We start from the raw sequence: 14,526 nt of genomic DNA, 5'->3' as shown, positions 1-14,526 counted from the left end.
TGAGGCAGGAGAATGGCATGAACCTGGGAGGCAGAGTTTGCAATGAGCCAAGATTGCGCCACTGCACTCCAGCCTGGGCGACAGAGCAAGACTCCGTCTCAAAAAAAAAAAAAAACGCAAAAATTAGCTGGGCATGGTAGCACACGCCTGTAATCCCAGCTACTCGGGAGGCTGAGGCAGGAGAATCACCTGAACCTGGGAGGCGGAGGCTGTGGTGAGTCAAGATTGTGCCACTGCACTCCAGCCTGGGTGATAGAGCAAGACTCCGTCTCAAAAAAAAATTTTTGTTGTTGTTGTGATGGGGACTTTGCTATGTTGCCCCGGCTCTGATTTCTATTTCTTCCCTCAGAGAAGATCTCTGTGCTCATTCACTCATGGAAGAAGTTAAGGGGGAACTGGGGTGTGGCTTGAAACCCAGCTCACTACTCCCTGGACACAGGAAACGCTCTGTACCTCAGTTTCCTTATCTGCAAAATGAGAGAAGAGTAGTTCCCCACCTCAAGGGATAGGATGGGACAAAACTCACAAAGTGAGTGCTCCATCACGTGGCTGGCCCTCACTCCCGCTAGGATGATCACTTTTGATGGTTATTGTTCCATTTAAGGTCTCTAGAGGGCAGGTAGCGTGGTGCTGGCAGTGGACTCAGGCCAATGGGGCTTCAAATTCCAACTCTGTCAAAGCTCTGTGATCTTGAACTAGTGATGTCCCCTCCCTGAGCCTCAGTTTCTAAGAGAAGGTTACCGTAAGTCCCTGAGCTGTGTTGCCAAAATAAGCTGAACACTCAATAAGAGTTGATTTCTTTCTCCCTGACCCCCTTTACAGGGGTCCCCACCAAAAGAAGCAATTTGTATTAAAGTTACCAGGCTGGGTGTGGTGGTTCATGCTGTAATCCCAGCAATTTGAGAGGCTGAGGCAGGAGGATCGCTTGAGGCCAGGAGTTCGAGACCAGCCTGGGCAACGTACTGAGGCCTCGTCTCTATTAAAAATAAAAAAAAATTAGCCAGGCATGGTGGCACGTGCCTGTGGTCCCAGCTACTTGGGAGGCTGAGGCAGGAGGATCACTTGAGCCCAGGAGTTTGAGGCTGCAGCGAGCTGTGATCGCACCATTGCACTCCTGCCTGGGCAACAGAGTGAGACCCTATCTCTAAAAAACTAAAAATAAGGTCGGGTGTGGTGGCTCATGCCTGTAATTCCAGCACTTTGGGAGGCCGAGGTGGGAGGATCACTTGAGCTCAGGAGTTTGAGACCAGCCTGGCCAACATGATGAAACCCCATTTCTACTAAAAATACAAAAATCAGCCGGGCGTGGTGGCACACACCTGTAATCCCAGCTACTCAGGAGGCTGAGGCAGGAGAATCACTTGAACCCAGGAGGCGGAGGTTGCAGTAAGCCGAGATGGCACCATTGCACTCCAGCCTGGGAGACACAGTGAAACTCCATCTCAAAATAACTAACTAAATAAATAAATAAAAAGGCTGAGTGCAGTAGCTCATGCCTGTAATCCCAGCACTTTGGGAGGCTGAGGCGGGTGGACCACCTGAGGTTCGAGACCAGCCTCGCCAACATGGGGAAACCCCATCTCTACTAAAAATACAAAATTAGCCGGGTGTGGTGGTGCATGCCTGTGATCCCAGCTACTTGGGAGGCTGGGCGGGAGAATCACTTGAACCTGGGAGGCGGAGGTTGCTGTGAGCCGAGACTGCACCACTGCACTCCAGCCTGGGCAACAAGAGTGAAACTCTGTCTCAAAATAAGATAAACATAAAAATAAAAATAAAGTCACCAGCCCTCAGGGGTCTGTCAAGGAAACATACAAAATCTCCAGTTACCTTCTGGTGGATGACGTTTGTAGACACATTGCGTCCGTCACAGGCCACAGTTCCGATGGATTTACAACAACCCCTGGGGTAGGTGTGGCCCGTTGTCATTTCGAAGGAAGAGCCAGAAAAATCTGTGTAGTTATTCACCCCACAGCACTTTAGCTATAGAGAGGAGAAGAAATACTTGGAGAGTCCCTTTCAAATAATAAAATAATAAAAACATCAGAAATCATGGTTACTATGGCTACTGTCTAGTATGGTCACAATATTCCAGAGACTGTGCTAAATATCCTCTTACATCCTGTCACAGCTCAGAACCCTCCCTGGCTGCCATCTCACTCAGGGTAAAAGCTGAACTCCTAGCCTGGGCAACAGGGTGAGACCCCATCTCAGCAAAAAAATTTAAAAATTAGCCAGGCATGGTGACAGATGCCAGTAGTCCCAGCTACTCAGGAGGCTCAGGCTGGAAGATCGCTTGAGCGCAGGAGATCAAGGCTGCAGTGAGCTATGATCACACCACTGCATTCCAGCCTGGACAACAGAGCAAGACCCTGTCTCTGAAAAGAAAAAAAGCTTGCTAGGCGCAGTGGCTCATGCCTGTAATCCCAGCACTTTGGGAGGCCGAGACGTGAGGATCACCTGAGGTTGGGAGTTTGAGACCAGCCTGACCAACATGGAGAAACCATGTTTCTACTAAAAATACAAAATTAACCAGGCGTGGTGGCGCATGCCTGTAATCCCAGCTACTCGGGAAGCTGAGGCAGGAGAATCACTTGAACCCGGGAGGCGGAGGTTGAAGTGAGCCGAGATTGCGCCATTGCACTCCAGCCTGGGCAACAAGAGCAAAACTCCATCTCCAAAAAAAAAAAAAAAGAAAGAAAAAAAGAAAAAAAGCTGAACTCCTCAGTGATTCTCCTGCCTCAGCCTCCCGAGTAGCTGGGATTATAGGCTCACGTCCCCCACCCCCGCCTGGCTAATTTTTGTGTTTTTAGTAGAGATGGGGTTTTGCCATGTTGGCCAGGCTGGTCTCGAACTCCTGACCTCAAGTGATCCACCCTCCTCATCCTCCCAAAGTGCTGGGATCACAGGCGTGAGCTACCATGCCCGGCCCTGCCTTGTTTTTATTCACAGCAGTTATGACCCTGATACCAATGTTTAGTTATTGGTTTCTTGCCCATCTCCACTCACATGTCAGTAATGGAAGAACGAGTTTGAAGTGCAGTGCTGAGATCATAGCTTACTGCAACCTCAATCTTCTGGGCTAAAGCGATTCTCCCACTTCTGCCTCCTGAGTAGGTGGGACTACAGGTGCAGGCCATCACGCCTGGCTACATTTTTTATGTATTGTAGAGATGGGTCTTGCTATGTTGCCTGGGCTGGTCTCAAACTCTTAGCCTCAAGTGATCCACCCGTCTCAGCCTCCCAAAGTGCTGGGATTACAGATGTGAGCCACTGCGCCTGGCCCAACAAGGATTTTATTTTTATTTATTTTTATTTTTTATTTTTTTTGAGACAGAGTCTCCGTCTGTTGCCCAGGCTGGAGTGCAGTGGCGCGATCTTGGCTTCCTGCAACCTCCACCTCCTGGGTTCAAGCGATTCTCCTATCTCGGCCTCCCGAGTAGCTGGGATTACAGGCATACACCACCATGCCTGGCTAATTTTTGTATTTTTAGTAGGGATGGGGTTTCGCTATGTTGGCCAGGCTGGTCTCAAACTGCTGACCTCAGGTGATCCACCTGCCTCAGCCTCCCAAAGTGCTGGAATTGCAGGCATGAGCCACCGTGCCCAGCACCAACAAGGATTTTTTTTGTGCCCTAACAAAAACCCTAAAGAGTGCCTGACTCATAGCAGGTGCTCAATAAATACTAGTGGGAGGACTGTATGAATGAATGAAAGAGAGACATTCTGTACCATCACAAGCTTGAGAAGCCAAAAGCAGCATGCAGAAAGGCATCAGCCAGTTGCAGTGACTCATGCCTATAATCCCAACACTTTGAGAGGCCAATTCAGGAAGATCACTTCAGGCGAGGAGTTCAAGACCAGCCTGGGCAACATAGCGTGCAAAACATTTTTTTTTTTTTTTTTTTGATAAATAAGGCTGGGCGCGGTGGCTCACAGCTGTAATCCTAGCACTTTAGGAAGACTAAGCAGGCAGATCACTTGAGCCCCGGAGTTTGAGACCAGCCTGGGCAACATGCTGAAAGGTCTCTACTAAAAATTTTAGGCTGGGCACAGTGGCTCACGCCTGTAATCCCAGCACTTTGGGAGGCTGAGGCGAGTGGATCACGAGGTCAGGAGATCGAGACCATCCTGGCTAACATGGTGAAACCCCGTTTCTACTAAAAATACAAAAAATTAGCCGGGCGTGATGGCAGGCACCTGTGGTCCCAGCTACTCAGGAGGCTGAGGCAGGAGAGTGGCATGAACCCGGGAGGCGGAGCTTGCAGTGAGCCGAGGTCATGCCACTGCACTCCAGCCTGGGCGACAGAGTGAGACTCCATCTCAAAAAAATAAATAAATAAAAATAAAAATAAAAATTTTAAAAATTAGCTGAGTGTGGTGGTGCGTACCTGTAGTCCCAGCTACTCGGGAGGCTGAGGTACAAGAATTACCTGAGCTTGGGAAGTTGCGCCTGCAGTGAGCCAAGATCACACCACTGAACTCCAGCCTGAGTTTTGGGAGTACGACTCTGTCTTAAGTACATAAATAAATTGTTCCCTATCACATGTTCCTTTCAAAGCCTGGCCACCAACACACAGCAGCTCCTGGACCTACAACTCAGGTGTGAAATGCTCCTGGAGACAGGCAATGGCTTTCCCCGCTTTGAACCCTCCCTGCCTGGCCTCAACCACCTGTCTCAAAAGCTTAAATAACACTTAAAGGCCAGTCTTGCTCCTTAAATGCCAAGAATCAAGATGGGAGTCTCACCACCTCACACTCATTAGGATGGTGATGATCAAAATAACAGAAAATTGGCCGTGCACGGTGGCTCACACCTGTAATCCCAGCACTTTGGGAGGTCAAGGTAGGTAGATCACTTCAGGTCAAAAATTCGAGACCAGCCTGGCCAACATGGTGAAGTCCTGTCTCTACTAGAAATACAAAAATTAGCCAGGTACGGTGGTGCGTGCCTGTAATCCCAGCTACTTGGGAGGCTGAGGCAGGAGAATCACTTGAACCCGGGAGGCGGAGGTTGCAGTGAACCAAGATTGCGCCACTGCACTTCAGCCTGGGTGACAGAGTGAGACTCCATCTCAAAAAAAAAACAAACCCAGAAAATGACAGGTGTCAAGGATGTGGAGAAATTAGACTCCTGCATTGCTGATGGGAATGGAAAATGATGCAGCCACTGTGGAAAGGAGTCTGGCAGTTCTTCAAAAAATTTAACATAGGCCAGTGTGGTTGCTACCCCCGTAATCCCAGCACTTTGGGAGGCCAAGTTAGGAGGATCGCTTGAGGCCAGGAGTTTTTAAGATCAGCCTGAGCAACATGGTGAAACCCCATCTCTACAAAAAAAAAAAATTAGCCAGGCTTGGTGGCGTGAACCTGTAGTCCCAGCTACTCAAGAGGCTGAGGTGGGAAGGTTGCTTCAGCCTGGGAGGCAGAGGTTGCAGTGAGCCATGATCCCCCCTACCGCACTCCAGCCTGGGCAACAGAGTGAGATCCTGTCTCAAAAATATATATGTGTATATATACATATGTGTGTATATATGCACACATATGTATATATACACTATATGTATATATATAAAGTAGAATTGCCATAGAATCTAGCAAATCCCTTGTTTTGTTTTTTTTTTTTTGAGATGGAGCCTCACTCTGTCGCCCAGCCTGCAATACAGTGGCATGATCCTGGCTCACTGCAGCCTCTGCCTCCCGGATTCAAGCGATTCTCCTGCCTCAGCCTCCCGAGTAGCTGGGATTACAGGCACGCGCCACCATGCCTGGCTAATGTTTGTATTTTTAGTAAAGACACACACTGCCTGATTTCACTCCTAGGAGGTCCCTAGAGATGTCAGATTCATATAGACAGACAAGAGCATGATGGGTGCCAGGGGCTTGGGGAGGGAGAATGTGGAGTGAGCGTTTCACGGGACAGAGTTTTAGTTTGGGAAGATAAGAAAGTTCTGGAGATGGTGGTGATGGTCGCACAACAATGTGAATGTGCTGAATGCCGCTGAACTGCGCACTTCAAAATTGTTAAATGGGGCTGGGCACAGTGGCTCGTGCCTATAATCCCAGAACTTTGGGACGCCAAGGCGGGTGGATCACCTGAGGTCAGGAGTTCGAGACCAGCCTGACCCATATGGTGAAACCCCGTCTCTCCTGAAAATACAAAAATTAGCCAGGCATGGTGGTGGGCGCCTCTAATCCCAGCTACTTGGGAGGCTAAGACAGGAGAATTGCTTGAACCCAAGAGGTGGAGGTTGCAGTGAGCTGAGATTGCGCCACTGCACTCCAGCCTAGGTGACAGAATGAGACTCCAACTCAAAAAAAAAAATGTTAAACGATACATTTCATGTTGTGTATCTTTTTTAAAATATTTTTTCTTTTTTGAAACAGGGTCTTGCTCTGTCACCCAGGCTGGAGTGCAGTGGCACCATCATAGTTCGCTGCAGCCTTGACTTCCTGGACTCAAGTGATCCTCCCACCTCAGCCTCCTGAGTAGCTGGGACCACAAGCATGTGCCACTGTGACTGGCTTTTTTTTTTTTTTTTTTTTAACAGAGCCTCCCTCTGTCGCCCAGGCTGGGATGCAGTGGTGCGATCTCAACTCACTGCAACCTCCACCTCCTGGGTTCGAGCGATTCTCCTGCCTCAGCCTCCTGAATAGCTGGGACTACAGTCACGGGCCACCACATGGAGGTAATTTTTGTATTTTTAGTAGAGACGGGGTTTCACCATGTTGGTTCGGCTGGTCTTAAACTCCTGACCTCAAGTGATCCTCCCACCTCAGCCTCCCAAAGTGCTGGGATTACAGGTGTGAGCCACTTTGCCCGCCCATGTTGTGTACCTTTTACCACAATTTTTTTTTTTTAAGTAAGCCTCACCTTCTCCATGACCAAGTTCCACTGTGTAGAATAGTCATCTGGCTCGTTGTAACCTCTGTAATTCTTCCTCAGGGTCACGAAGGTGTGTTCCAAGGCCACATCTCGAACCTCACAGACAGGACATGAAGCGATCAGTACCCCAACTAGCAAGAGTGGCCCGTTCATTGGCTGAGGTTCTTGAGGATAGAGTGGGAGGTGGGAGCGTCCCTCGTGCTGCCTTCATTTTTCCTACCCTCAGCTCATGGGTCTGTGCTAGAGGAAGACACACGAAGCCTACTGTGCCCCCACCACAAGAGAGGGAAACAGGGAGACGCGTGGGTCTGGAGCCAAGCGTATCTCTCTGTACCCATCACACACGAATTTGAATCATCTGCTCTTCAGAATCGCCTACACCCTGCTGCACCCACGATGTGGCTGTAACTCCATTAAAGAATTGAATATCAACTTCCACGGAATCTCTCTCTGCACAAAAGGGGCACATTGAATTTTCTGTTTTTTAAATAAAGGTTGAAAAAATCCTTTCGCAAAGCGATGATAGAGGCACATGGTTCGAAATTGACATGTGCAGGAGGTAGACCAAGAAAAGCCTCTCTCCCACCCCTTCCTCCCAGCCAAAAGTTCCCTCCAGCTCCATGCCAATGACTGTTAACTGTTTCCTGTGTCCCCAAAGAGATGTTCTTCTATGTGTGTCAAAGCAAAGTATATTTTCACTATTGTTCCTCCTTGGTTTATGCTGCACTCATTTTTCTGCGTCTGGCTGTTCTCGACAGGAGTAGCAGGGGCTCTTGGTGGCCTGCCCATAACTCTGTGGCCCTTGTCAGTTCTGTGCCTACTGGCCTGGCTCCCTAGTGCCAGCAAATGAGGATTCTCTGGCCTCTGAGCTCACATGCCCCCTGGGAGCAGCCCTCCATCAATGGCTGGTGGGAGTTGGTGGATCAATATCCCAGCTCCCTCTCCACTTGGGTGGAATAACTTAGGTGCATGTTCTATGCTGTGCCCAGCATCCCCTTTTGTGGGCTGTCTTCCCTTACCTGCCTCATTTGCCACGTCCCCTGCAGGTGTTTTCTGGGATCACCTCCCAAATAAACCACATGCCTTTGAATTCTTGTTTCAAGGTCAGCCTCTGGGGAGGATGCCAATGAGGACGGCACTCCATCCTGGAGAGCATTCCATCTGGTGCCCAGAGAGCCGCCTCCTTCCCTGTACCTGATGTACAGGATTCCACTGTGTGGATGTATTTTAACTCGCCTAAACCCTTCTTCATACTCACTAGGTTCTTTGCAATCTTTCTTTTTTCTTTTTTTTTTTTTTTTTTTTTTTTGAGATAGAGTTTCACTCTTGTTGCCCAGGCTGGAGGGCAATAGCACAATCTCAGCTCACTGCAACCTCCAGCTCCCGGGTTCAAGCGATTTTCCTGCCTCAGCCTCCTGAATAGCTGGGATTACAGGCATGTGCCACCAGGCCTGGCTAGTTTTTTTGTGTTTTTAGTAGAGACGGAGTTTTACCATGTTGGCCAGGCTGGTCTCGAACTCCTGACCTCAGGTGATCCACTTGCCTTGACCTCCCAAAGTGCTGGGATTATAGGCGTGAGCCACCGCACCTGGCCCTCTTTGCAATCTTTCACATGCCCTGGCATGAATGTGATTCTGCACACCAGCAAGTGAGTTCTTGAATAATTCCCAGAGATGGGACTGCCAGGTCAAACTGCTGAAGCTTTTGTCATTTGGATGGATTTTACTAAATTGTCCCTCTATTTTGAATACATTTCAAAACCCCAATCAATATGCAAACACTTCTGATCATCTCCCCTTCTCCTGATGAACTAAATGAACTCAGCAGGTTTTGTGAGGCCTTGGAGGGGCAGGCTGAGGGTTTCAGCTTCTCACACCATCGAAGGTGGCACGTGTGATGGGCCCCTCCATCACTGGGTCCCCACAATCGATCGTGGATGCCTGGCGGGGAGGGGCGGACTTCTATTGGTTCTATATCTTTTTTTTTTTTTTTTTTTTTTAACAGAGTCTCATTCTGTTGCCCAGGCTGGAGTGCAGTGGCGCAATCTTGGCTCACTGCAACCTCTGCCTCCCGGGTTCAAGGGATTATCCTGCCTCAGCCTCCTGAGTAGCTGGATTACAAGTGCGTGCTATCACGCCTGGCTAATTTTTTGTATTTTTGGTAGAGACGGGGTTTCACCATGTTGGCCAGGATGGTCTCAAACTCATGACCTCAGGTGATCCACCCGAGTCAGCCTCCCAAAGTGCTGGGATTAGAGGTGTGAGCCACCGCGCCCGTCCTTGGTTCTTTATCTTTCTAATGCTATGCGGGAGGAGCAGGGCTGTACTTACAATTGGAAAGAAAAGAAGGACCACTGTTGCAGCTGTGACTTCCATGATGAGGACAATAACCATTGACAGGATGCACTAAAAGACACACAGGGGGAGAGAGGGCCTGGGAGCCTGCTCAGCCTCCTCCCGACCTTATACCCTGCAGGTGAGGGGTTGTCTCTGTTCCCCAGACCCTCCACCCCAGGCCACCCTGGCCTCTCCAGTTTAAAACAATTCAACCGGGCGCGGTGGCTCATGCTTGTAATCCCAGCACTTTGGGAGGCCAAGGCGGGCGGATCATGAGGTCAGGAGTTCAAGACCAGCCTGGCCAACATGGCAAAATCCCGTCTCTACTAAAAATACAAAAATTAGCAGGGCATGGTAGGGGTGCCTGTAATCCCAGCTACTCGGGAGGCTGAGGAAGGAGAATCGCTTGAACCTGGGAGGTGGAGGTTGCAGTGAACCGAGATTGCGCCACTGCACTCCAGCCTGGGCGACAGAGTGAAACCCTGTCCCAAAAAAAAAAAAAAATAGGTGACCCCAAGCAAAGTTGTTTGCAACACGCACAATAAAAGATGTGTATGTGTGGGGAGGCAGTTCTGGGGTCTGTGTGCAGATCCAGCTTACAAACAAGAGCATGCCTCTGCTCTCTTTAGTCGCTCCATACCACCCGGCACAGCCAAGCAGCACCGCGATGCATCCCATCACCAGGCACAGGTTGCCAGTGTGAAGGAGGTATGCGGAGGACAGCCCGAGGACATTCGTCAGAGAGGCTCCTCCATATTTACCACCAATGCCCAGGCTAACGAGGATGATGCCAGACACCTTTAGAACAGAAATCAGAAAGGAAAAAAAGTAATCTGTCAGTTGTATACAAATAGAACTGGGTGAGTGCAGTGGCTCATGCCTGTAATCCCAGCACTTTGGGAGGCCAAGGCCAAGACTTGAGCCCAGGAGTTCAAGACCAGCTTGGTAAGACCTCATCTGTACCCTCTCCCCAACAACAACAACAAAAAAATAGCCAGTAGTAATGCATATGCCTGTAGTCTCAGCTACTCAGGTGTCTGCAGTGGGAGGATCACTTTAGCTCATGAGGTTGAGGCTGCAGTGAGCTATGACTGTGCCACTGCACTCCAGCCTGGATGACAGATCAAGACCCTGTCTCAAAAAATAAAATAGGCCAGGCACAGTGGCTCACACCTGTAATCCTAGCACTTTGGAAGGCCGAAGCAGGCAGATCACCTGAGGTCAGGAGTTCAAGACCAGCCTGGCCAACATGGCGAAACCCTGTCTCTACTAAAAACACAAAAATTAGCCGGGCGTGGTGGTGGGCGCCTGTAATCCCAGCTACTCAGGAGGCTGAGGCAGAAGAATTGCTTAAACCTGGGAGGTGGAGGTTGTAGTGAGCTGAGATCATGCCACTGCACTCCAGCCTGGGTGACAGAGCAAGACTCCATCTCAAAATAATAAAATAAAATAAAATAAAATAAAATAAAATAAAATAAAATAAAATAATGTCATAAGACAGGGATTAGCAATTTTTTTTTTTTTTCTGAAAAACCCAGATGTTGTGGCCTCTGCAGGCCTTAAGGTGTCTGTTGAAACTATGCAGTTGTATTGGTGTAGCCCAAAAGCAGCTGTTCACAATCTGCAAATAAGTGAGCACGGCCATGTTCCAATAACACTTTATTTTTTATTATTTTTTTAAAATAGAGATGGGGATCTCACTATAGCTGGTCTTGAGCTCCTGGCTCAATGGATCTGCCCACCTCGGCCTCCCAAAGTGCTGGGATTACAGGCATGAGTCACCACACCCGGCCTTAATTCTCTTTAAAATGTTACAATACAAGTGAAGAGGAGGAGTGATATTTCATTTCCTTCTCTTTCCTGGCAGCTTTTCCTTAGATTGTGCTACAGTGAAGACAATTACTTCTTTTTATTTTTTTATTGAGACAGAGTCTCGCTCTGTTGCCCAGGCTGGAGTGCGGTGACACAATCTCGGCTCACTGCCAACCTCTGCCGCCCAGGTTCAAGCAATTCTCATGCCTCAGCCTCCTGAGTAGCTGGGATTATAGGCACGTGCCACCACGCCCATCTAATTTTTTTGTATTTTTAGTAGAGATGGGCGGGGTTTCCCCATGTTGACCAAGGCTGGTCTTGAACTCCTGACCTCGTGATCCACCTGCCTCGGCCTCCCAAAGTATTGGGATTACAGGCATGAGCCACCGCGCCTGGCCTGACAATTCCTCAGCAATGTACATTTCGGGTTACTTTTATGGTAAGGAAAAAAATGTCGTGACAAATTTAAAAGATCAAGAAAATAACTCTTTCTCCTGGCCTTCCCGAACAACTTGGTCGGCTGCAGGATTTGACTTAGAGCCAAGCTCTTCCATCACCCACCTGGGCTCCTCCAGATCACACTCATCTGTGCTGGATTTCACCAGCTCTGGGTTGATGGAGGTCCCAACACTCCCTGCTCCTCCTCCTCCGTCTGCCCTACATCCCTCCTGCCTCTCCAGGGAACCACAGATCTCGGTGCCAATTTGGATCAACTTATTTCTGTCTTTCAGGGAGCTGACTGTGGAGGAAGGGCTGCAACAAACCAGGGGCCTGGATTGTGACATACTTACAGCCACAAAGCCATTGAGTAAAGATAACAGTTTCTTCAAGGAAGAATACGGAGTGTGGATTTCAGCCATGCTGAACAGACTGGGGCACCCTGAACATTTAAGTTAACATCTTCCTGAACCTCTGGGCTACTGTTTCCCAAGATGATAGGGATCTGAGGAAGGGGCACCAACGCTGACTTGCTCTGCCCCTCTCTGTCCTGGCTGCCTGATGGTTGTCCAAGGCGGCCCAGCAGCTGCCCCCTGCCCTGGTCATAAGCCCTTTATCACATCACAATTGGGTACTGGAGCAAGGCTCATGGTCCAGGGAAATCAGGTGCCCCAAATTGCCCATGGTTGGCTCCTCATCCTTCAAACAGGTCACAGCACGGAAAGAGAACAGGAATGGTATGCTACCCTCGTACCCTCCAGATGCCACCAGGACCCTGTGGGCATAGTGCCCAGAGCTGACCACTTGCACAGTTGACATCTCCTAGTAGACTGGGGGATCCAAGCGGGGGAGGGGGGAACTTGGGCTGTCCTATTAACAGCTGTGACCCCTGCCAGGCGCAGTGGCTCACACCCGTAATCCCAGCATGTTGGGAGGCAGAGACGGGCGAATCACCTGAGGTCAGTAGTTTGAGACCTACTAACAATACAAACAATACAAAAATTACCTGGGTGTGGTGGCACACGCCTATAATCCCAGCTACTTGGGAGGCTGGGGCAGGAGAATCACTTGAACCCAGGAGGTGGAGGTTGCAGTGATCTGAGGTCGTGCCATTCCACTCCGGCCTGGGTGATGGAGTGAGACTTTGTTTCAAACAAAACAAAACAAAAACAAAAACAGCTGTGCCCCCAAAGCCTGGCATGGCAGTACTTAAGAAACCTGTGGAGAATGATTGGATGGATCCAGAGGCTCCGTGATGCAGAAATCTAGCTACAAGCCACCGGGCCTCCCAAGCCCCAGCCCACACTTGGCCCATCCTTCATACAGGGCTCAGAGAGGCCAAGGGACCTGCCTGAGGCCACACAGGAAGCAAGGCCAAGCTTTGAAGCCCCAAGATTAACATGAGGGCAGGAACCTGTAAGGCAGAGAGTCCTGGAACTGTGTGCCATTGGTCACTGGGCTTTTTTTTTTTCTTTTTTCTTTTTTCTTTTGAGACAGGATCTTGCTCCATTGCCCAGGCTGGAGTGCAGTGGTGTGGTCATGGCTTACTGTAGCCACGACCTCCCTGGCTCAAGTGATCCTCCCACCTTAGCCTCCCAAGTAGCAGGTCACTGGGCTTTTCTCCATGATGATAGATGTAGTTAGCATTTCGGGACCAAAAACCTTCTGTATGTCGGCACTGAAGACCTCCAGGCCCAGATCCTGCAGTCTGTAGCCCACTTTGCCCCCATACCTCCCCCCCCAACCACAGCAGCTTCACATTGCCCCACCACCATCCCCTCTCTGTCCAGCCCTGGGCTGGGGTGTGTCTGGGTCCAGGTCCTGCACGGATTGGGGGAAGGCAGATGGTTCAAATGGGGGGAAATAGCTTACACTTTAATTAATTTAATGAATGTTTGTCAAATCGCCTGCTTCTTGGAACATGTAGAACTAAGCAAGATGTTCACAGAGGAGTGCTGTCTCCTCCTGGACTATGGGTGCTGTTCACAGCCAGGAGTGTGTCCTTCCACACCTTTATTTAAGAGGTCATTTGAGGCCGGGCGCGGTGGCTCACGCCAGTAATCCCAGCACTTTGGGAGGCCGAGGTGGGTAGATCACGAGGTCAGGAGATCGAGACCATCCTGGCTAATGCAGTGAAACCCTGGCTCTACTAAAAATACAAAAAATTAGCCGGGTGTGGTGGCGGGTGCCTGCAGTCCCAGCTACTCGGGAGGCTGAGGCAGGAGACTCTCTTGAACCCGGGAGGTGGAGGTTGCAGTGAGCCGAGATCGCACCACTGCACTCCAGCCCGGGAGACAGAGGGAGATTCCGTCTCAAAAAAAAAAAAAAAAAAAAAAAAAGGTCATTTGAAATAAGGAACCTCAGAGCCAGGGGCTGAGGGCCTGGAAATGGGGGCACAAAAGAGGGTGATAAATGGTCATGCAAGAGAGCACCGGAAAATGTAGGGGGCAAAGGAGGGCTGGGAAATGTGGAGTCAAGGGAAGGCAGGAAAATGGGGGTGCAAAGGAGGGTGCAGAGAAAGGGGATGCAAAGATGCGAGATGGAAACTTGGCTGCAAATGAGCAGTGGGAAAACGGGCTTAAAGGACGGTGGGAAAATGAGGCTCAGATACAAGAGAGCTGGGTGAGTAGCAGAGGCCGCTGTAGACGTGGGAGCAGCTCTTGGAAGGAACTGGCCAAAAAGGAATCTGGGCCGGCTGCACGCGGCCCCGCCCCTCGACCGTCCCCGCCCCTCGACTCTCCCAGCTTCTCTGCAAAGCCGCATCTGCAGCCTCGCGCGTCTCCTGGCGGCGGCCCGTGGAAGCGCGGCCCTACGTACCGGGGCTGGGCCGGGACTCTCCCTGCCAAACACGTCCAAATGTGCCCCGGTGCCCCAGGGACCCCGCCCAGCCCGTCAGCGTCAGGAAAGGAAGCGAGAATAACTTCCCGTGCCCCAGATCCCTACATCACACACCCACGGAACTGATGCGAAGAGACAGAATTGTGCAGGCAGCCGACGAATTGCAAATGCAAGATACTTGCTTTTTTTTTTTTTTTTTTTGGAGAGACGCGGTCTCTC

General features: G+C 50.1%; 1 protein-coding gene and 2 long non-coding RNA genes across 11 annotated transcripts in view; 2 read left to right on the top strand and 1 right to left on the bottom strand.

Moving 5' to 3' along the window:
- LOC129051876 (uncharacterized) overlaps positions 1 to 7,598 on the top strand; it is a 13,492-nt gene extending 5,894 nt beyond the window's left edge. The window contains exons 2-3 of the long non-coding RNA XR_008516401.2: positions 6,549 to 6,686; positions 6,944 to 7,598. This is a non-coding gene — a long non-coding RNA (uncharacterized LOC129051876). The remainder of the gene's footprint in view (positions 1 to 6,548; positions 6,687 to 6,943) is intronic.
- Positions 1 to 12,109, bottom strand: part of TSPAN16 (tetraspanin 16) — a 26,326-nt gene extending 14,217 nt beyond the window's left edge. For 2 of the 9 annotated variants that reach the window (XM_054539699.2, XM_054539702.2), the window contains exons 1-5: positions 11,823 to 12,056; positions 9,820 to 10,017; positions 9,214 to 9,288; positions 6,872 to 6,979; positions 1,831 to 1,983 (exon numbers count right to left, since the gene is read on the bottom strand). In XM_054539699.2, the coding sequence (XP_054395674.1) occupies positions 1,831 to 1,983; positions 6,872 to 6,979; positions 9,214 to 9,288; positions 9,820 to 10,017; positions 11,823 to 11,891 (603 nt within the window). In that variant the 5' untranslated portion in view covers positions 11,892 to 12,056. Of the gene's footprint in view, positions 1 to 531; positions 727 to 860; positions 977 to 1,830; positions 1,984 to 6,871; positions 6,980 to 9,213; positions 9,289 to 9,819; positions 10,018 to 11,822 lie in introns of those variants that run through there. The other 7 variants (XM_054539698.2, XM_054539697.2, XM_024236616.3 and 4 more) reach the window with 7 other exon arrangements.
- LOC129051877 (uncharacterized) overlaps positions 12,107 to 14,526 on the top strand; it is a 21,203-nt gene continuing 18,783 nt past the window's right edge. Inside the window, exon 1 of the long non-coding RNA XR_008516402.2 lies at positions 12,107 to 12,206. This is a non-coding gene — a long non-coding RNA (uncharacterized LOC129051877). The remainder of the gene's footprint in view (positions 12,207 to 14,526) is intronic.

The sequence above is a fragment of the Pongo abelii genome, chromosome 20 (genome assembly GCF_028885655.2).
Source record: "Pongo abelii isolate AG06213 chromosome 20, NHGRI_mPonAbe1-v2.0_pri, whole genome shotgun sequence".
NCBI classification, from domain to species: Eukaryota; Metazoa; Chordata; class Mammalia; order Primates; family Hominidae; genus Pongo; species Pongo abelii.
This window is presented reverse-complemented; position numbering and strand designations above follow the sequence as displayed.